At 48.1% G+C, this 22,319-nt stretch overlaps 1 protein-coding gene across 4 annotated transcripts in view; it reads left to right on the top strand.

The window, feature by feature from the left end:
* Positions 1-22,319, top strand: part of PARP4 (poly(ADP-ribose) polymerase family member 4) — a 2,216,130-nt gene that overhangs the window by 627,212 nt on the left and 1,566,599 nt on the right. For all 4 annotated transcript variants that reach the window (XM_078657066.1, XM_078657067.1, XM_078657068.1 and 1 more), the window contains one exon: positions 13,413-13,459. In XM_078657066.1, the coding sequence (XP_078513192.1) occupies positions 13,413-13,459 (47 nt within the window). The remainder of the gene's footprint in view (positions 1-13,412; positions 13,460-22,319) is intronic.

A 22,319-nucleotide genomic window follows, 5' to 3' on the forward strand; every position in this document is an offset into this window, starting at 1 on the left:
TGCGGCTCAGCATCCGTCGTCGGCGTCGTTTTCGCCGGGATGACGTCGTCGGAGTACTTAGACACCGCCCTCGCGCACTGACGTCAGTTCTTCTTTTTTTCCGCGCCAGCAAGCGCAGATCTGGGAAGAGCAGTACTCCTAGTCATTTTTTGACTAAGTTGTTTGATCTATTTTGGTTTCACTTCTCGAGTCGACCTTCGACTAACGGTACCGATAGGGATGCCTGGCTTTAAACCCTGCGACGACTGTCACCGCTTGATGTCGTTGATCGACCCCCACCGTTTGTGCCTTTACTGTCTCGGCGCCGACCATGATGACAAGTCGGGTCCCGACTACCGGACCTTGACCTCGAAGGCTAGGCGGGAGCGGTCCCGTAAGTGGCTGGAGCTCCGGCAGTTGGCCCCGCGCCGTTCGAGGTCCCGGTCTAGGAGGCGGTCGAGGGACCGGTTGCGGGCTACAGTCATCGCTGCTCGACGAGCCACCACCACTCTTCGGGCTCGTAGTCCTCAGGTAAGTCGAGGCATTCGAAAGAGAAGTCGAAGAGGCGTCCTAACTCTTCGGACTCCCCCTGACGCTCGCTCGATGCAGCCGGGGGGTTCGGGCGACACCATCCACGCGGCTCCTCCAGCGCCGCGTCCAGCTTCATACCCGCTGGTACCTGGCCTGCACGCGACACTGGAGGAGATCAGCTCCTTCCTCATGGCCATGATGGCCTGCTTCTCTCCGTCGGACTCTGCTGAGGCGCCTTTGGGCCCCGCGGGTACGTCTGGGAGATGTAGCGGGCCAGCGGCTCCGGCGCAGTCGACAGCTCCGGCCCCAACGCTGCAGGGCTCCGCAGGATCCAAGCCTGGATCCGTGGCGTCGCCAGTCGACCATACGACCCCTTCGCTGGCGCCGTCACCAAGGGTGTCGCCCACAACGCCGTCCCCTGGCGGCGTCGTCCCCGGTTCCAGTCCCGGTCCGGATCCGGCCTCCGCCCGGCGCCGTCTTCGACGCCGATCGGTGAGGCCTTCACCGACGACTCGGCTCCATCATTTTTCCCTGACTATCAGGAGATGGATGACGAGGAGAACTGGGAGGGGTCTGAGGACCCTCTGGCACTGCAGTGCCAGTTGAGCCAGGACTGGGCAGATGAGCTGGGGGAGGCCAGTGGTCTGGACAATTCGCCCGACACTGGATTTGTCTCCCTTCCTACCGTGGCTACGGAGGAGGGGGCTGCTTACAGCGTGGTGTTGACTAGGGCAGCCAAGGCCTTGGCTCTTGAGCTCCCTGTCGTGGCCGTGAGGACTAACATCCTCTCTGAGGTGCTCAAACCACAGGCATGCTCCTCGGAGCCTCACCTGCCGTTCAACGGAGCCCTCACTGACTTTCTGCTGGGCACCTGGTCCAAGCCCTCTATAGGCCTCCCTGTAGATCGGAACGTGGCCCGACGCCACCGCCCGTCTCCGGACGACCCCAGATTTCTGTCCGTTCACCCCACCCCCGAGAGCCTGGTGATCCAGGCCTCGACCTCCTAGACCGCATTCCCGACCGCTCCCCCGAATCGGGAATCCAAAAGGTACGATCAGTTTGGCAAGAAACTGTTCTCCTCCCTAAGTTTGGGGCTGCGATCTGTCAACTCCGCCTGCCTTTTGGGCCGTTACACCCACTCTCTGTGGGATACGGTTGCGGAAGTGCTGCCGCAGTGCCCGGTGGAGGTCCAGGCAAAGCTTTCCCTAGCCCTAACAGAAGGGCGGGACGCAGCACGCTACTCCATTCGGTGTGGACTCGATGCCACGGACTCGCTGGGTATGGCGATTGCAACGACGGTGGCGGTTCGCCGCCACGCTTGGCTGAGGTCCGCCAACTTTTCAGGGGATATCCAGGCAACACTCATGGACATGCCCTTTGATGGCCGTTGTCTCTTTGGCGACAAGGCGGACAGTGCGCTGGAGCGTTTCAAGGACTCCAGGGCTACGGCCAAGTCCTTGGGCCTCGGCCAAGTCCTTGGGCCTCGGCCAACGCCAGCAACCTTCCGCCTCTCGCTCCTTTCGTGGACAAGGAAGGGGCGGCCCCACACATCCAGCCAGCCACAGGCCGCAGACTCAGGCTGAACGCGGTTGCGGACCTGGCTACCGCCGTGGTGGTACCAGGGGTCACAGGCAGGGTCAGTCCACACCCGCCCCTGCAGCATCTGCCTCTAAGCCTTCCTAGTTCATGCCCATTCCTCGCCAGTGGGGGGCAGGGTCCGCCATCACCTACCCCTCTGGTGTACCATCACGTCAAACAGGTTGGTGCTGCAAATCGTCCGAAGGGGCTACTCCCTCCCCTTCGAGGCGACCCCTCCAGCCATGCCACCACAGTACCACCGCATGTCGGTTGATCACTTGCAACTTCTGCAGGAGGAAGTTATGTCCCTCTTGGCCAAGGGGGCCATCAAGCGCGTTCCTGGGCCAGAGTAGGACGTGGTTGCTAATCCCACTACTTTCTGGTACCCAAGAAGGGCAAAGGAGGCCTACGCCCTATCTTGGACCTACGGAGCGTCAACGGCTTCCTCCGGAAGGATAAGTTCAAGATGCTGACTTTGGCTCAGGTCCTAGCTGCCCTGGACCCAGAAGACTGGATGGTGGCGTTGGACTTGCAGGACGCATATTTCCATATCCCCGTCCTGCTGACTCACCGGCGTTACATGCGGTTCACGGTAGGCCACGAGCACTTTTAGTTAACCGTACTCCCCTTCGGCCTTATCAGCGCCCCACGGGTGTTCACGAAAGTGATGGCGGTGGTTGAAGCTCATCTGCGCAGATTAGGGGTTTCAGTCTTCCCCTATCTCGACGATTGGTTGTTGAAGGCGGGCTCGCCCCAAACAGTCGTCTCCCACCTCCAGACTATGGCCGACCTCCTGCACCAGCTGGGGTTCTCCATCAACGTGCCGAAGTCTCACCTGTGCCCCTCTCAGACGCTCCTCTTCATCGGAGCGGTTCTGGACTCGGCGCAGTTTCGTGTTTATCCTCCCGAGCAGCGGGATCGGGATATTAAGGCTCTGATTCCGATCTTTCAGCCTTTATCCCGAGTCTCGGTCAGGTTGACGCTGCGGCTCCTGGGTTTGATGGCCTCCTGCATCCTACTGGTGCATCACGCCAGGTGGCGGATGCGGGCTCTGCAGTAGGACCTGAAGTTCAGTGGGCCCAGCATCAGGGCAACCTGTCCGACCACGTCCTGATCTCGGAGGGCACTGCGAGACAGTTGCAGTGGTGGCTCACGAACAGCGATTGGGTCAGCGGCAGATCTCGCTCCCTTCCCCAACCGGAGCATGAAGTGGTGACAGAAACGTCCCTCCTGTGATGGGGGGGGCCACATGGGAGAAAGGGAGATCAGAGGCCTCTGGTCTCTGGCGTAGTCCCGGCTCCATATTTATTTATTTTATTACATCTTTATAGCGCCCAAATACCCGGAGGTGTCTCGGCGCTGAAAGATAAAAGAACATAAGGTTGATAGGAGTGCTTACTGGTTGAACAGCCATGTCAACTTTCTGGAGCTGCGGGCATGTGGTTCTGCAACAAACAGTTGGGGTCGTGATTCCTTTGTCTGGAGGCTCTGCGCCTCTGGATATGGCTGGAACACCAGGGCGTCACCCTGGTGGTTCAACACCTGGCAGGTTCTCTGAACACCAGGGCGGACGAACTCAGCCACCGGTGCATGATAGATCACGAATGGCGTCTGAACTCGGACGTGGCGCAGGGTCTTTTTCAGCGATGGGGAGAGAATTGGTTAGATCTATTTGCCACCGAAGAGAACTCGCAATGTCCTCACTTCTGCGCATTGGAATTTCCAAGGCAGCACTCGATCGGCGACGCTTTTCATCACGAGTGGAACTGCGCTCTGTTGTACGCCTTTCCGCCTTTCCGATTTAACCCAGATCTCTTGACTGGGGCGAATGTTTTGATTTGTTCTGCATTCCGTCCATCAATTGGTGTCTTTTGCTTTCTCGCCTTAAGTGTGCCAGGTGTGCCCAGACGTGGGTCCTGGGATCACTGTGCCACTGGAATCAAGCTATCCTGGCTGAAGAGGAGTGAAACCCCGAACCCGGTCCTAGGATGCTTGTTCCCATTCCAGGGAGGACCTGGCTTGGCAGTTCGGGCTGGACTGTTCCCATGAGGCACAGGGTCAAGACTGATTTGCATACGGCCAGGTCTAAACTGGGGTGGCATGGTGAGCAAAAGAATGACGGATGTAACCCAGATCTCTTTACTGGGGGCGAATGCTTTGATTTGTTCTGCATTCTGTCCATCTATTGTGTGTCTTTGGCTTATTTTAGATCCAAGCAGGACTTTGCACAGGTACTTAAAATATCCTTTCAAATGCAAGACATTTCAAGGAAATGCAGTTGTCGTTGAATTTGCAATTGTTACAATTTGTATATGCTTATATGCTTTAGAAACAGTTTGAATTGCATAGAAGTTACTTTTCATTACTCTTGGATTATTTTTTAGTTACTTTGAGTACTTGTGGTGGTATGCCAAGATACCATACAGTAGCATTGGTCACTTACAGGTAACTACGAAAATTCTTAAGTTCAAGCAGAGTTACTTTCATTTCATACAAACATCAATGAGGAAAAAGTGTCAATGGTTTTTTCAGGTAAGTGCACGACTTACGAGTGGGAGTTTTGTGGTTAGGACCAGGGTTCTCCAAGTTCTAGATGGGCACTCGAGTTGCACCACCATTGGCACGGGGTCTGTGTGCAGAGTGCATGGGCCCAATGTTAGCCAATGGGTCAAAGGGGGGCTTTGGTTAGGGACTGCCGCCGAGCATGCCACTCGGGTATGCCACTCGGGTGTGGGAGCAAAGCTTCTAGGGTTAAGGTCAGCACTGCAGGGGCCAACGACCAGCACAGGAGCTTAACCACCAGCAGCACTCGGGTGGCCGCGTGCAGAGTACAAACAGACGTCAAGACCCTGTGCTTTTCAATGTAAACCTTTTGATCAGCGAAGTTGCTGCAGCCTCGGGCAGGGTGACTTCCTGAAGGTGTTCACCGGCTGGAGAGGTGAGTTGGGTTCTTGGGGGTTGCCTGGACACAATCGGTTGGGCCACCGAAGGCCGTGGTGCGTTGGGTGCAAGGTTGTCTTCTGGCATCTGGTTTTCTTACCAGCTCCGGTCGGGGTCGCGGTCGGGGGGGACCCTTCATGTTGAGGCTGCAGGAATTGACTCAAAGCTTGAGGAAGGTTGAGGACCACCATATCTGGGGAGACCTCCTTGTGGTGTTGGGCCACTCAAACTCGGGCTGAGGGCGTAGGGTGCAGAATGGTGCGGAATCGCAAAGTCTTCAGAATACGGATTCTGGAGATGAGTCTTTGCTTGAGCAAATCCGGTGCTCATGTGAGACAGAGTCTGTAAGATGGCTGCAGATCAGGTCCTTCGGGCTCTGGGGGTTGCTGGCTGCTGGACTCGCAGGGGTTCTTGCTGTAGGCAGGTCGTAGACGGGACAGGCTGGTAGGGCTGGGGCCAAGGCAGGTGGTGTCATCTTCTTCTTCATGGGGAAGCCCTGCTCTTTGGTCCTTCTTCTTTCTTCCTCGAATCTGAGGAGCCAAGGTTCAGAGTTGCCTCTAAATACTAAATTTAGGGGCGTTAATCTGGGGTGCAGGTTAGGAACAATGGGTCCCTTTTTTGGGGTGGAAAAACCCTCTATTGCCACCCTCCAGTGGGAGGGGTATGAGCCTCTCCCTAATTGGCTGATTTCCCCCACCTTCAAGTTGGAGGGGACTGAGACGTGTGCTTCACCTCGCCTCCCCACCTGAGGGATGGTATTAGCAAAGGTGGGCACACCTCTCTTCCTAGCTTGGGCCAATTCTCCTGCCCAAAGTGGGGGCCAGAACCGGTGGGAGCCAGTTGCTGGTGGCAGCAAAAGGCCGGGACAGCTTTTAAAGGCAGTAGGCCTTTGAAGCTTCCCCTTTCGTGGGCCCCGCCAATCCTGGGAGAGGAGGTATCTCTGCCCATGATGGCCTTTGTTTCTGGACCCAAAGAGTCGAGGCGCTCTACCCAGGGGTCCAGAAACCTGTTTGGGGTGGCAAATGGATGCTCTCTGAGTGCTTTTTGCATTATATAAAACACTGCGATCAGTGTGGGTTTAATGTGCTGAGAAGTTTGCTACCAAACTTCCCAGTTTTTAGTAAAGCCATTATAGAGCTGTGGACTTCTTAATGACCAGATCCTAGACCATATACTCTTTATGGCTTTACTACACTTACAATGTCTAAGAATGGGCGTAGACACTGTAGGGGTACTCGGGGCATGTCACTGTACCCACACCTAAGGGCTAGTGCACCTTGCTAGAGGGGTGACTTACCTAGGCCTCAGGAAGTAGGTTGCAGGCATGGCACACAGGGATGTGTGCCATGTCAACTCTTCACTTTTCACTGCACCAAAACATGCAGCCTGCAATGGCAGTGTGTGGGTGATAAGGTACAGGGCCTCAAAGGGTGGCAACTTAGGGACTGCAGCCCTTAGAGGCCTTCCCTGGTCACAGTGCCCTTGGTACCCATGGTACCTTTTACAAGGGGCTTATCTGTGGCCAGAGATGTGCCAATTGTGGGTACAAAGGTACAGTCTGGGGAAAGAACAAAGGCCCTGGGAACCTGATTGGCAGGGGCCAGGTCACATCACGTCAGGTTGCATCAGATGTCAAGCAAAAAGAGGGGGTTTACCATGCAAAAAGGGGCACTTTCCTACAGGATGTAATAAAGGGTGGGTGCCACATTGATGGGATAGGCAGAAAATGTTAGTTTTATTAATGACTATCATTTTTGTGGTGTAGCCCCAGATTTTTGCCTTGACTCTTTTGGTGGCTTTAGAACTCTGTGCACTTCATCCCCGCTAATCTGCAGTAAAGAACCTGTGCACCCTCTTTCATCATAATGAAATTCGTATGCACTCACTTGACAAATTTAGGTTCCTTATATGTCCCTAGTATATGGTAGAAAATGGACTCCGGGCCCGGATGTTAAATGCCATAAGTGAACTGTAGTATTATTGTGCCATTCACTACAGTGGCAGTGCAAACCAGGATTCAGGCCTATGACTGTAGCAGTTTAAATACTGCAATACAGTGTCCAAATAAACCATTTAGATTGGTCCAAGCTTCCCTTTTATAATAAGTCATCCCTATGTAGGCCTTGTCGCCCATGAGACAACGTGCTTGATATTTAAAAGTAGGACATGTGGAAATGTAAAATTAACATGTCCTTACAGGGACTAGCACCAAAAAGGTATTTTTACTGTGGCAGGCCTTGAAGTCCAATGTAGAAAAGCGGAGTACAGATTAAAAAACCTAATAATGTATCTTGGGAATTCGATTTCAAACAAGTTGTCTTCAGTTTTGGAACCATGGAGGGTACGGACAGGTACTGCTTAGTATGGTACAAATGTGGAAAGGTGCACTCCCCAGATGTCTTTTCCAATATGTAAGTCTGGCCAATTCCTTTACGTAAGGCAATCCTTTATTTTAAATGTCATCAGACAACATGAGCTCCAGCTAACACGTTTCATTCAATAAAGATTGAACTTCATCAGGGCTAAAAAATTTTAAAAAAAATATCATAAATATACACATACACGAAGATTGACACAATGTGAGAAAATGAAACACAGTGAATTCATGGTTGAGAGAAAGACATACAAGACTTAAGACACGAGCCAAGTATACATGCAACGGGGTGGGCACATTACATAAACATCCTCCAACGGACTAAATATCATTACTAATAAACATATGTACTGTACCACTCACAGGGATGCCCTTACGTCTACTAGTGCTCAAGGATACACCGTGGGTGGTAGAGTATGTGCAGATATGCTTTGGGGGCTCACTTATTTTTTTATTTACTCATGCAAATTCTGAATGATCAGTCTGCCTGTTAGAAAGACTATGGGGCCGATTAGGATGGCGGTGAATCCGCATCCTCTGGGCCGGTGGCCGACCTGGGGGATGCGAATTCACCGCTGTGGCCACAGAAAACACCCACTGGCAGATTAGGATGGCGGTGGGATTGCGGTGGGACCAGCGGCGGACGGCAGGTCCGTCTGCCGCTGATCCGCGGGGTGTGGAGGGCTATTTGGTGGCGGTGTCTGCAAGACACCATCAGCCAAATTACAATGTGCATTGAAACATGCTTTTTCACGGCGGCTTTTCCGCCGTGGAAAAGCATGTGGTCTTTGGTGTTTGGGGGCCTGTTGCGGGGCCCCCTGGGTGTCGGGGGTGGGGGGTGCACATTGGGGGTACCTATGGTACCCCCCAGCAATTACATGCACAAAGCGGCAGGCACCGCGCAGTGCCTGCCGCTTTGTGCATGTAAATGTAAAACATGCATTTTTAGTTTTAAATGTATTTTATTGGAGTTGTCAATAAAAGAAATAGCAAACATTTCGACACATTGCAAAAGCAGGCAGTATATAATGCTGGCGGGACAGACTAGCAAGTCTTCCCTAGTTGAGATATAGATAGTAATGCACATACGCCAGGAGTGATAAGCAGCATCATGAAGGCAAGTATTATGCGATGCAAGAAAGCAGAGTAGGATAAGGAGCAACCAACAACCCTTAAACAGCCCGAACCCCCCCTTCCCCCCCCCCGCCACCCCAACCACCCCAACCAGTGTGCCATGCGTCCAAACAGAGTCTGCAGATCAGCTGAGAGAGGAGAACCTCAATAGTCCAGGGAATCACCAGGGAGTAGGTGTGGGATCTGTGAGGCAAAGAAGTCGGAGGTATTTAGGACAGGTGACCTCATTAAAGTCCTTGGACAAAAGGGACAGTAGTGGCGTCCATGTTTTCTGAAAAGCAGCGGTGGATTGTGTAAGGGTAGCGTGCATGCGTTCCATCCCCAGTGTGAACCAAAGTTTATGTAACCACCCCGAAAACATGCATTTTTAACCTTGCGGCGGGTGCTGCTTCAAGCAGCACCCGCCGCAAGGTTAAAGATACAGGATGTGACCGCCAGGGTGGCGGTTACATCCTAATTGCACCGGAGGGACCGCCGCTGCCCCTGAGGACGGTCCCTCCACCTCGGGGGTGGCGGACGGACGCCATCCTAATAGGCCCCTTAGTTAGCTAATCCTTTTTCCTGTAGCTGTAATGCAGTTCAAGATACCATAGATCAGAATCTAATTCCTGTGTGGAAACGCTTTTCTAGACTGGATTAAGATAGCATTTTCCTGGATTTTAGAATTTTTGTCAGAGAGACACACACTTGTTGAAAAAGACAATTTTTCTTCTATCAGCAGTGCTCCTAGAATGTGACCTGCTTTGTTTTATCACTGACAGCATAAGCACCCACACAGATTTACAGCCACAGCTTTACACTGAGTTATTGCCAACGTGCCATGATTCCACTGTGACTGGATTATAACACATCAAAACAACTGTGTTTCTGATGGATGTTTCTAACTGCAGATTATTTGTTTTAAAATACTCTCCAGGTGCCAGACTGGATTTGGAAACTTAACTTCAGCAGTTCTACAGCGCACCTGTATATAGCCCTGGAAGTGGCAGAGTGTAGCCTAATATAAGCACCACACCTCTCCGCTGACATCAGTTCCTTTCTCTCGATACCTTTCAGTGCAGATCCAGAGCTCCTCTGTCAATCTGGTCAGCTTTCTATCGACTCTTTCAATAATTTGCAGTGTGCTAGGGAACAATGTACCCACCCAGAATGACAGGTTTCAAGCCATGCTGTGACTCCAGTAAAAGATGTTGGTCATTGACAGTCTCTGGAGTCTGGGCTTGGGTGACCAATGGAAGTTGTGTAATAAATGTGCTCTTATGCATCGTATGGCGATACGGGACCGTAAATGCCAACACAAGAAGAAGTTGCGTTCTTCGCGCAAGTCCTGCTCCCACTCCAAGCCGAGGGCGCAGATTCCCTTCTGTAACAAAGGCCTTTCCTGCAAGCTCTCAACTTTGTGTTCGAAGTCATCGAGTCACCGTAGGGCAGTTTCTTCAAATTGCTAAATTAGCACACACTGATAGGGAGATATGAGTGGGTTTCCATGACACGCTGCAGGCATCACAAACACTGGATATGTTGCTTGAGAGACAACAGGGGTGACAACTGGTGTCCTGCATTTACCATGCGGTGGTAGATCATCAGCCAATGTTATTTAAAGCCCCCAAGTCAAAGAGACAGCCAGTAATGCCAAATTTAAACTCATGCACTTCCACTATCTTCATTGGACCTACTTGATGCCTGACAGGCTACAGACAATATATCCCACTAGGCTGTCGACATGTCACAAATGTAAACAACGTGGTGCCACATTTCTTCATATGACATGGGCAAGCAGAGCAGTTGTGGGATTTTGAGAGGAAGTTCCTGGTGAGGCTTGTAAGGGTGACTGTGGTACGCATCCAACTACCAGTCAGACAGTGTCTACTTGCCACAATACCTAAAACCAAATGGGGCGATATGCAGTATAGGTTTGTGAAATTGGGTCTCCTATTTGCCAAATGCAGTATAATGATACACTGTATATCCAATACTGGACCCACAACCGGTTCAAGGATATACTGGAATGGACCTTGTCGGAAGAACTGCACCTTAAATGGCTAAGAACTGATGAGATGGTTGAAAAGTACCTCAGAGACTCGGAAGAACTGATGACCCAACTAGCCGATGGTAAAGAAATAGAGAAGGGAGGCCAGGGTCAACGGGCAATAAAAGAGGAGTAAGGAACACATATAAGCTGTTAGAATGCATAATGGGATCCATGCAACCGCGGGGAGGGTACTGTTGAGGGAGGTGAGGTGGAGCATCATTGTGTCTGTATTTGAGTTGGCTGTCTCACATAATATCACTACAAGGGGTGGCTGGCCCTGATGTGTGGATGGGAAAGTTGACTTGTACCCTATTGTACGTTTCCTCCAAAATGTAGAAATAAAAAGATTTTTTTTAAAGGATGTTAACGCCTTTTCATGTTGGACAATGCATCTGCCATTTTTTTCTCCCCCTGATCCCTGGAAAGAGGAAGATAGACTCCATTGTTTGGACCCCAATAGTGCACACATTTTTTGCATTGATCATTCCAAAGAACATCAGCTCTTTGGGTGGTTCTCCAAGGCGACAAAGGGTGAGGCGTTGCAGAAATGGACCATCTCTTGACGGATAGCCCTCTGCATTAAGATTTGCTATGCATTGGCTAGGTAGAAGCCTCCAGAAGGCCAAAAAGCTTACTGCATTGCGTACAAGGCTGTTACCACTGTTAGCATACCGTGTGCCTGTCCTGGATATTTTCCATGCAGCTATGTTGACATCATTGCACATGTTAACTTCACATTGCCTAGACAGTCAAGTCTGTTTTGAAATGCATTTTGATTTTGTGTCCCTGTAGAACTTTGTTGACTGAGCCATTCTACAGACCCACCACTTTGGGGGATACTGCTTTGGTATTTCTTCACAAGCTATGGAATATGCGGTTAGAAATATCCATCGGCAGGACAAGTTACTTACCTTTGGTAACGCTTTCTCTGGTGGACAATCTATCACGGAAGCCACGGACGAAGGAGGAAGCACCGCGGTGCTGGGGGTTGATTTGGATCCTCATTTTACCCTTCGCTCCAGAGTTGGCTCATGGGGCACTGACTCCAAACATCCTGAGCATATTACATCAGCATTACTGATATAGCCAGGAATACGTATATTTATAAAATTATATCTATACACATTGATCATTATTCTTAGTACATACACCTTATTTTTTGTGGTAAAACATTAGTGAGTGACAGGGGGATCGGTCCCCGGTCCTGACGAAGGGGCTTGAGGCCCCAAAACATGTTGACCCGCACAGGAGAGTAAGTCCATTAAACCACTTTACCTCTCCGCATCACTTTTTTAACAATACCAGCCAGTGTTTATTAAAAAACAATTCTACCACTAGGCCAGGTATTTTTTAACATCACTTATTTATCACCCCTGACCCTACTGACACTCACTCCCATTCACTCACATAGCACCCTCATAATAAAAGGTGCTCCAGCGTAGTCGCTTGTCGCAGCACTGCCCGTCCCGCAGCGGGGCGGGAAGACCCCAATGATAAAGCATGACACCAAGGGCCCTTTTGGTGTGTGAGGGGTATTTTAACACATATAGTGTATTCCATGAACACCTGGTTAAACACTAACTCTACGTAAGGTGGACTTTGTTGATTATTTGTACTTTCAGGAGAGGAGGACGCGCCCACCTTGGTGTAGTTCAGCACCACCTCTTCACTCCCCCTTTTTGATATTTTTTCTTTTTGGACAATCTATCTAACCACAGATTCCTCACCATCCTCCTACCTTCCCACTTTGTGGTATGATCTGTTCCATCTAAAAAGATCCCAATTTAGGGATCTGCTCCCTGGTTCATTCAACTTGCAGATGTTATTTGCATCTGATGGAGCATACGAGTCCATGAAAGAAACTGATGTCTGTGTCCATGGGTGGCACATATATGCTGCTCCATTCATCGCATCTGCAATGAAACAGTGCTGATACAGAGTTGCACAACACCACCTACTGGCAGGCTATAGCACTGCATTTGAGTTATCCACATCCAATCTGGCACTTAGGGAAATTCAAAAGATGAGGATTCTGCAGTTAGCTAGAGTATCCACCGGAAAGAGCGTTACTGGAGGTAATTAACTTTTGCTTTACTGACATGGACTGTAAAGACAAACGAAGATATACTACACTTTCTTGATCTGACCCTCCTTTGTGAAGATAATAAGAAAGAAACCAAAGTGACATGATAATTACCCTTCATTCTGGCCAGAAGATGTGGTTTGTGATTCTAAAACTTATGAAAGGTTGTTGTGAAGTATGCACAAAATGTCTTTATAAGTCGTCAGCAGGATCCTGTTTCTTTCGCTAAAAATCTATTTCTTTAGCCAAGTAAAACTGGGTAGGATGAGAATATCTTCACTCAATACATGCAACCATGGAACTATATACATTTGATTTGCTGAATGAAGAGTTATCAACGCTTTGACATCCTGCTTTGTAATATGCATGTTGTAGGTTCCTTCATGGTCCACCTTTCCTTTTGATGCATAGAAACTATTAGGCCCAAAAAAGAAGAATACCTTGGCTACAGTTTAAGAGAGCCAAGGTCTCAGCAGGCTTCCTTTTGTAATGTGAAACATCTGTAGCTGCAGCAGAGAAAACTGGGGTGTCCTGACATGCACATCAACTTACATTTAACTAATGGGAGTGTCCCTCCACTGGACCAGTATGAAGTAAACCAGTGGTCTGGTAGGCTTGATATAGAAGTAAAACAATGTTAAAAACAGGACTGTATGACAGTTGCATTAAAAAAGTTGCACAGACTCATTCTTAGTCCTTTGTGTATACGAGTTTCATCTATTTGTTAAATAAGGTTTTCTTTGCATTTTGTCTTGTGAAAGGATACAGTGGAGAAGATTTGTATTAAGGAAGGCGATGCAAAAAAGAGGTAAGTTTATGCTTTTGCGTTTCTGTAATTTAGTAAAAACATATTTCCGTAATTGAATTATAAGTTGAAATAACTTACAGTCACTTATCTTATCTATGTTTAAGGGGGCAAATAGAAACAGTATCCTATTGTCAGGGCTGTATTCTCAATCCTACGATATTTGGTTAAATTAAAAAGGAATGTCAAGCCAAGCATATGGTGATTAAATTAATTCTTTATGATACCATGCTTTAATATTTAGTTTGTTTGATCATCTTTAGATGTGTACTCCTACTCCTAAATACCATGGTATAAGTCATATTTAGATGATGGATTTTGTGTACTATTAATCGCAAGATAAACAGATTGAAAAGGTTCATAAATCAGCTGTCTATGGGAATATTTTCTGGGCTTCCAGGGCAGTTGTAGGGTGCTGGCCTCAAACTGTGGCAGTGACAGCCTATTTCTTCTTGTATCCAGTGCCTACCTTACTATTTGGAGCCACAACTGATCATGGAGTTAACACTTGACCCATAGGCTAGCTAGACTGAGGGTTTAAATCTTACCCAGGGAGGTTGTGTGTATTAGAGACGCTGTACTTAGTTACGCAAGTACCAACAACCAATAATAAAGTGTCTGGCCAGTGGTTTTACTTAAAAAGAAAATAATATTTTATTCTCCGAATACAGCAAAGCACCTCATATCTAAAATGCAGCTATAAAAATATTAAATACAGTTATCATTGGGAAGTCAGTATCATTTTGCCATTGCTCTCTGGTTCGTTATTGGGGTCATCACAATAGTGGTGCAAAAACACAATCAGTGTCTCCAAAGGCTGCTCAGTGCAATCTCCTTTCACATACCCCAAGGCAGTAGTTAAGCGATGATCATTCTGGGAAGTTGTGATTGCCTTAGGGTACTGTTGTAGCAGCACCGATGTCAGTCAAAATTACTTGTGATCCTCAAAACCTCAGTTGCATACTGTACTTTTAAAACTTTGGTGTGCAGGCTTTACCCGCGTTGTGTTGTCAGCTGGGCCGTGGGGTTGCACTTGAAGGTGTGTGAGGCTGGCCGCACCTGACTCTATCAGGAGGAGCCCATCTTGAAGCTCATCTGGAGTCTCAACAATGATGTTGTTGAGAGACACTTCATCTTGGTGAACTGCTGAAGTGTGTTCCTGGTGGCCAAACCACCAAACTAATTTTTGATTTTTCTTTGTGCAGAGTAATCAGAGATTCTTCTTATACAGGCCTGTGTTTTGGAGAGTAAGGTTTCCCCAGGCAATTACAGATTCAGGAAGTGGATTACCTTGCTTCGTGGCACCATGCAGGAAATCAGGGTCTCAAGGTCTCACCACATGGCCTAGTTATGCATATCCTTCCCTCAGTTACAGCGGACTAACTTAAATTCATCCTCTAAAGCTCATCACAGCCCTCCTATTTTCTAGATAGCTTGTTCTTCATGCAAGGCTACCACCAGCACCCCTCCTTGGAAGTCAGTCGACTCCTTCCCTTAAGGCGAGTGCAAGGCATCTCTTCTTGGTAGGATTCAGAACTTCTGGTTTCTGTCTTGAATCTGGCACGGGGAGTTGGCGTTGGTGACCACAGCACTGGAGCACACAAACTTTCTCAGTCTCCACTATTGTAGGCCCCCTGGCAATGATTGACAGGAAATGCTGGCACTGGTGCACCGAGCAAAAAGATCTAGAGGATATCCTGGTGCAGTGTACTGGGGACGGGACGGACCCCCAACACATGCCTGGATAACAATAGCAACAACCTGGCAAGTAGCAAATCAGCAAAATGCCTCAGAGGAGGTACTTACATTAAAGACACCACTGTCAAAAGATCCTTGCTTGCCGTATTCGACATCCTACACGTTTTCGGCAGATACTCTGGATTCCGAGTCAATTGGCAAAAATCTCTTCTTTATGTCCTTTATGGGGGCCCTCCCCCACTACCTTGAGACTGCCCCATACCGATAGTTTCAGACGGCTTCAAATACCTAGACATATTCGTTTCTCTTAACCCCTCGGTTATATACGTCCGCAACCTTGTCCCTCCCTTGCAGAGACTCAAAAGTGACATCACAACCTGGAAGTCACTCCCACTCTCTCTATTAGGTAAGGTGGCCCTTTTTAAAATGATGTCCCTGCCCCGTGTCCTCTATGTGTTACAAAACTCGGCTGATCCTGTACCAAACGCTTACTTCCGGGAAATTGAGGGCCTCCAACGTAACCATTTATGGAATGGTAGACTGCGCACTGCCTTACCAAAGCTCATGCTCAGTTGGTACGACGGTGGAATAGGGCTACCCGATATCAAAAAGTATTACTGGGCAGCTCACCTCACAGCAATAAACCACGGTACCTATGGCCGCCCTGACGACCCGGGGTGCCGTATGGATCGGTGGATCCTTCCGAACGGGTCCTACTCTCAAGCACTCTATTCCAAACCAGGCAGGTACCCCCTTACTGGGCCCACTAACCACACAGTTAGAATCTGGCATGCCGCAACCAAATCAATGGGCTGGAGCGGTAGGTTGGCCCTCACCACACCCTTGTGGGATTCGCAAAAGCTGGGAGATCTGGGTAACTCCAAAGGTTTTGATAAATGGGACTTAATTGGCATCTCCCATATTAGGTATCTATGGGATACAGGGGGCATGAAGTCCTGCGACACTCTCCAAAGCCAACACCATTTGGCAGATTCAGAACTTTTCCGATATCTGCAAGTCCGCCATGCGCTACGGACGGCGTTGCTCAGTGCCTCCTCTCCACCAGAGAGCTCCCCACTTGAGGACAGATTGCTAGATGGCCACCTACCCGAAAGGGCAATCTCCGTAACCTACCGAAAACTCATCAACCATGTGGGTGATCCCCTAATATCGCTGAGGGAGAAATGGACAGGAGACCGCATCGAATTGGACGATGGAAGTTTGCAGACGGCGGTCTCCTCCCCCAAAACGGTTGCTATTCCGGTGCGGCTTCGGCTTGTGCAGCTAAAGATCCTGCATAGAATCTATGTAACAGGTCCTCAATTGGTACACATGGGTGGACAGACGGATCGCGTAGACGGGGATGCACTCAACTTGGCACATTCATGCACATCATATGGCACTGTGAACCAATTCAGGAATATTGGCGCAAGATACATGCGGTCATGAGCGACACATTGGAGGTTGAGATTAAGCCAGAAGCGCCCAGATGCCTTACTTAACATCTAGGAGCCAACCGACCTCAATGCGTACACCATTCAATGGATCACACTTGGATGTATGATCGCCAAAAGGAACATCGCGCAGCTTTGGGGAGCCTCGCATGCACCCTTAATTGCAGATTGGGAAAAAGATCTTGATTGGTGCATGCTAAGAGAAAAGACTGTATATAAGGCCCGGGGCTGCCCCCGGAAATGGGCCAAGATATGGGCCCCTTGAAACTCATACCGTGGGAATATCTGTACCCCTCCTCGTGACCTGGACATTGATGACCCTCCCTCCCCGTAATTTCCAATGAGCTACCCTACTGTACCTGTATGAATGCTTGTTTTCGCTATGCCCTATGTATTGACCTTTGTGGTGCTGTACCTTGTTACAGAGTCTGTTTAATAAAAAGATTTTCAAAAAATAAAAATACACCACTGTCTGATTCGTTAAACGTGGATGACCAACAGACTCTGCAATGTCTCTATGAATGAAACACCATAGGTGTCTCTAAGTTTGGTGACATCAGGGGAGAAGATAAACTAAAATCATTTGAGAACCTAATAGGGAAGATTAACTGTCAGATTCCCAGTACCTTACAGATCTCCACTGCACCTACAGGTGATAATAATGGATTTTGAAGTTAAGGGCGCTCTCCACTCCATTACATAGCAACACTCACGACAGAACAAAATGGGAAAGAGATATCATAATAGTGACTGAACGGAGACATGCGTGTAGCCATTGCTATAAAGGATGGATTTCGATTTGGTCAACTTACAATTCTGCATCATATTTATTGCACTAATTGGCTTCTGCATCATATTTATTGCACTAATTGGCGTCAATAGCTGCCTCTGAGGATGACAACAAAATGGCTCTTTTCTACTTTCTAACCATATTGTGCGAGTGTCCCCAAATTCAGAGCTTCTGGGATAGGATCAGAGAACAGATTAACAGAACAATTGAGATGGCGTTTCACATGACAGTAAAGTTGGGTACGTTGGGAACATAGTTAGACTCAACTATGATGAAATGCAAAGATGTTTTCTGCAATCTGGTTATGATGATAGCCAGAAGAGATATTGCATGGAGATTGAGTGGGCAAACACCATCTACAGTAAGGACCTTGGGTAGAAAAATTGATTTGTGCATGATGATGGACAAAGTGTTCTACATTATCTAGGAATGCCCCCTCAGAAAACAAAAAAGCGTGGGGCCACTGGAGGGAACATAGAGGGCTGATTTGGGAGGGCATGCGAGATGGATGGGACAGTGTAATTTCCTTGTGAAATACATATTGAAGACTGGTTCTGGGTTAGGAAGAATTATGTAATAGGGGAGAAGAGTATCGAAAAAGGTAAGAAAGACTTAATACATTTTTGTACAGAAGAAGCATATGTTTTCTGATGTCTTACAATTGAACAGTACCTGTACTAAATGTGCATGAGTAAAAGTGTATATAAAAAAACCTGGAGGTTTCAGCCCTGGCAAATCCGCACGATCGTCCCCTCCCTTGCACCCCCCCTTAGCTCTCCCGGGTCATGGGGTGGCTATTTAGAAGCTCCAGTCCCAGGCGGCCCCCTTTAACAGAAGCAGCCCCCCAGGACAAAAACCGTCCATCACCCTCCAGCCCACCAGGAAAATAACCGGTACCCGCTACGACCAGTCCGGCCCTGTTCCCCACTCTTATTTTTGCAGCTAGCAATTATGAATTTCACAGGTCTAGCTCTGGGCCTGGTTTCAGGAAGTTCCTTACTTCTGTACTCCTCCCAGACTAGTCAAGCACAGTCTTTGTCTTCTAGTGTCAGCAGGGAGGAGGGCTGAGGATGGGGGATTGTTCCTACACTTCAAAGAGGGCTCATTGCTTCCTATCCTCAACATCCTAGAGTCTGGCCCCTATCAAAGGACCTCATGAATGCTTTGGTGGACCCTCCAATTCACATATTTTTTTTGAGAGGTTCCCTCCAACCTCCATCTTATGTACCATTTAAACAAAGGAGATCCAGATTGTATTCCTAGACTGTGACTCTCAAACACAGCACAAATAAAATATTTGGGACAGGATCATAGTAAGTTCTTCCAACCATTAAGCGAAGAGCCTGCACTACACAAATCCCAGTTTTGTAGATATCTTTAGCTGTGCCATGCGATCGAGACACACAGTCCGATCTAAAATGCTTTCTCAAATTCAGCCCTCTTGAAGCTAAATTGACCATGGGCAGATCCCTGGCTTTCTAGTATAGATTTGATAAAGATCTCAGTCCCTTGGATGATTATGATGATTGTCGATAATTTCAGGTGGCAACTTGTCTACTAGCCATATCAGCTCAGTTAAGCTTGAGCCAAATTATGTATTTTCAACAAATTTACTACTCACTTGATTGCCTCTGGAAGATGGGCAGGAATGCGTTGGGTGCCAGAAGCAAACTGATGATGTATTACATTTCATGGGGGTTTGCAATTATTCAACAATATTGGTCGGAGAGTGTCCTGTCACTTATCCTGGGCTGGAAAATGATTATTTCCCCTAAAGTGGTACTCCTAGGAATTGCAGAAAAGAATAGTCCCTTATTTATTTGGAGCTATTGCCAAAATAGAAATTACTAAATATTGGATTTCCAATACTGTCCTCTCCTCTTCCAAGAATGGTTCAAGGGAATGGATAGATGTTCTTTGACTAAAGATGCATTATGTAATGCCAGTGGCTATTTGCATAAACATACTAAAATGACATAGCTAGAACATTTTTATATTGCAGTGACATAAGCTTGGAATCTATTGTGAATACGATTGTCTATTCTAACAATCTGCTTTATCAGATTCCGTGTCTGTTATGGCTTTATGATTGGCATTAAAATTGCTGACTCTGGGATGTTTCAATATTTACGGACACAGTTAGAATAAAATGTATTTATAACAAAAAGTATAGCTCATAGGTTATATACTAATCATACTACACATACATAGGATAAACACAAATTTGACATCTATGGCTCAAATAGATAGCGATAAAGACCTGGTTGTACGGGATGACAGCCAGTTTTGCACAGGAGAGGCTAGTAGGCTACTTTTTCTCTACAGGTAACAGGTACAAAGGCATCTCCTCAAAGTATAATAATTTGCCAATAACCAAGTCAGTTCTCCACAGCCAGTGTTCTGATGGTAGTCACAGTCATTAAAGCAAGGTGCACATAGTGTGCCCCTCCAGACCACAAAGCCTAGCTTTGGTTGTATTCTATGTCATAGTGGACCATCAGAATACACACATGACTTCTGATAGAGGCTTCTAGCGGCAACTTTTGAATATTCCCTAGGTATCAGATTGGATACGGAAACTTTTCAGCAGTACTTCTGTACGCCATTAGGTGGTGCCATGTGGATCCCCACTGACACCGTTCCTCTCTGGAAATGACGTGCAGAGTCTTTATAGTCACCACTCTTGAGCGCTGATGACAGTTGCTTTAGAGACTGTCTGCACTCCCAGACGCAAAGCCCAAATAGCAAATTGGTTGTAACCAGTGTGCAGATTCCTAGATTTGTCTTATTGATGAATAGAGTCCATAAATAGAACGGGAAGTATGGGAGGGTCGGTGAAGAATCTGTGGCTATATAGAGTCTCTACCAGAAAGATCGCTACCGAAGCTAAGTAACTTGTTCTCTTAATAGAGAATTCCAGCCGCAGAGTCCTTACCCTTTGAATAAATACTAAAGCAGTACCTATTCAGAGCAGGGACTGTGAATGGATTCAAACCAGAAATTCCTGCTGGACCGGCAAGCAAAATGCCCCTTTCAGCAAAATACTGTCCAGAAAGTAGTGCTTCATGAACGTATGGAGTGATGCCCACGTAGCCTCCAGGGAAATGTCCAGGGCAGGCACTGTGTGCCAACGCAATGGTAGCAGCATAGGCCCTGGTAGAATGAGCAGGTAGTAGTTCCTAAGAATGCTTTTTAGCCAAAGTGTAGCAGATCGTAATGCAAAGTACGATCCAGGGAGAGATGGTTCTGAATAGCCTTGCCTTTTCTCGCTCCAGAGAACCCCGCAAACAGCTGATCTACTAAGTGGCATTTGGTATGGTCAATATAAAACCTTAAAGCTCTCTTGGGGTCCAAATGGTGGAGTTCCTCCTCCTCCTTAGAGACACACGGCAAAGCACAGAACACCAGCAAGGTGATCTTTTGAAAGACGTGGAGCGTGGCCACATCTTTAAACAAGAAAGATGGCTGTGTCCAAAAAAACATTTGTGAAAAAGGTGGTGTATGGCAGGTTGACACGGAGCGCTTGAAGCTCACTGCAAAAATGCCAAAAGAGCCGAAAGGTACCCTGCCCGGCCAGAGCAAAGTCTTGCCGGTCTAAGGACAAAACAAACAACAAAACATCAAATACCGTTGACTTGAGGAGGTCTGGTTGCCAAGTATGGCACCAAACAAGAGGCATATAAAGTATTTTTCAAGGGACTCTTTTCTGCTAAGATGACATCAGCCACCTTCAAAGGAAGATCTGAGGAACTCCGCTTTTGACGCTCTGTCTCAAAGCATGAAGGTGTAGATTGTAAAGACCCGTGTGCAGAGCCCTGCCATGCTGCTGTGAGTGCATACCCTGCCAGAGGGGCACCCTGTTTGAAGGACAAATGTTCAAGCCCAGGAGTTATGGATACCATATTCTCCGTGTCCAATCCGGGCCACCAGGATGATTTGGAACCAGTCGGTCCTGAAGTTCTTGAGAACTGAGGTCAAGACTGGTATTGGCAGATAGGCAAACAGGAATCCTGCCTTTCCCTTAAGTTGGAACGTTTCCGAGTGAGAGATGCCTTGAAAACGTCAACACGCAGAAGTGCTGACACTGCGTGGTTGTCAGCAGAAGTGAACAGATTGAGGCAAGTTTCTCCCCATTCACGGAATAGAGCTTGCGCCCCTTCCCGGTTTATCATTGATTAAATAAAATGGGAGCACAGTGAATTTAAAATGCTCCAATAACTTGGTCTTTCATGCTCATTGATGGCAAAAATCAAAAATAACCAGTGACTCGCTACATGGGGAACTCCCGAGTCATGCAGTGGACCTTTCTTGTCCCAACACTTCCATGACAGATTAGATGTACCCATATGATGTTTCAAACTTTATGAAATATATCCGGCAGTATCTGAATGGTGCAAACCTAGCTGAGAAGTGTGAGGCAATTGGGTATGTTATATGGTGTGGCTGTGAGACCCTACTGTGGAATATACTTCCAACCCCTTTAGGACCAGTCAGCTTTCGTATGTTAAACCTTATCTCAGCTGTTGGAAATGGGCCTTCTGCAATCAATCAATCAATCAATACATTTGTAGTGCGCGCTACTCACCCGTAGGGGTCTCAAGGCGCTGGGGGTGGGGGGGTGGGGGGCAGTGCCGCTACTGCTCGAAGAGCCAGGTCTTGAGGAGTTTCCTGAATGTGAGGTGGTCCTGGGTCATTCGTAGGTCGGGCGGGAGTATGTTCCATGTCTTGGCCACCAGGTAGGAAAATGATCTTCCTCCGGCGGTGGTTCTGCAGATCTGTGGGATGGTGGGGAGGGCGAGGCTGGCGGACCCGAGTTTGCGTGTTGGAGTGTAGAACGTGAGGAGGTTGTTGAGGTATTCGGGACCTATGTCGTGGAGCGCTTTGTGTGCGTGGGTGAGGAGCCTGAACGTGTTCCTTTTGT

The sequence above is a fragment of the Lissotriton helveticus genome, chromosome 8 (assembly GCF_964261635.1).
Source record: "Lissotriton helveticus chromosome 8, aLisHel1.1, whole genome shotgun sequence".
Lineage (NCBI taxonomy): Eukaryota > Metazoa > Chordata > Amphibia > Caudata > Salamandridae > Lissotriton > Lissotriton helveticus.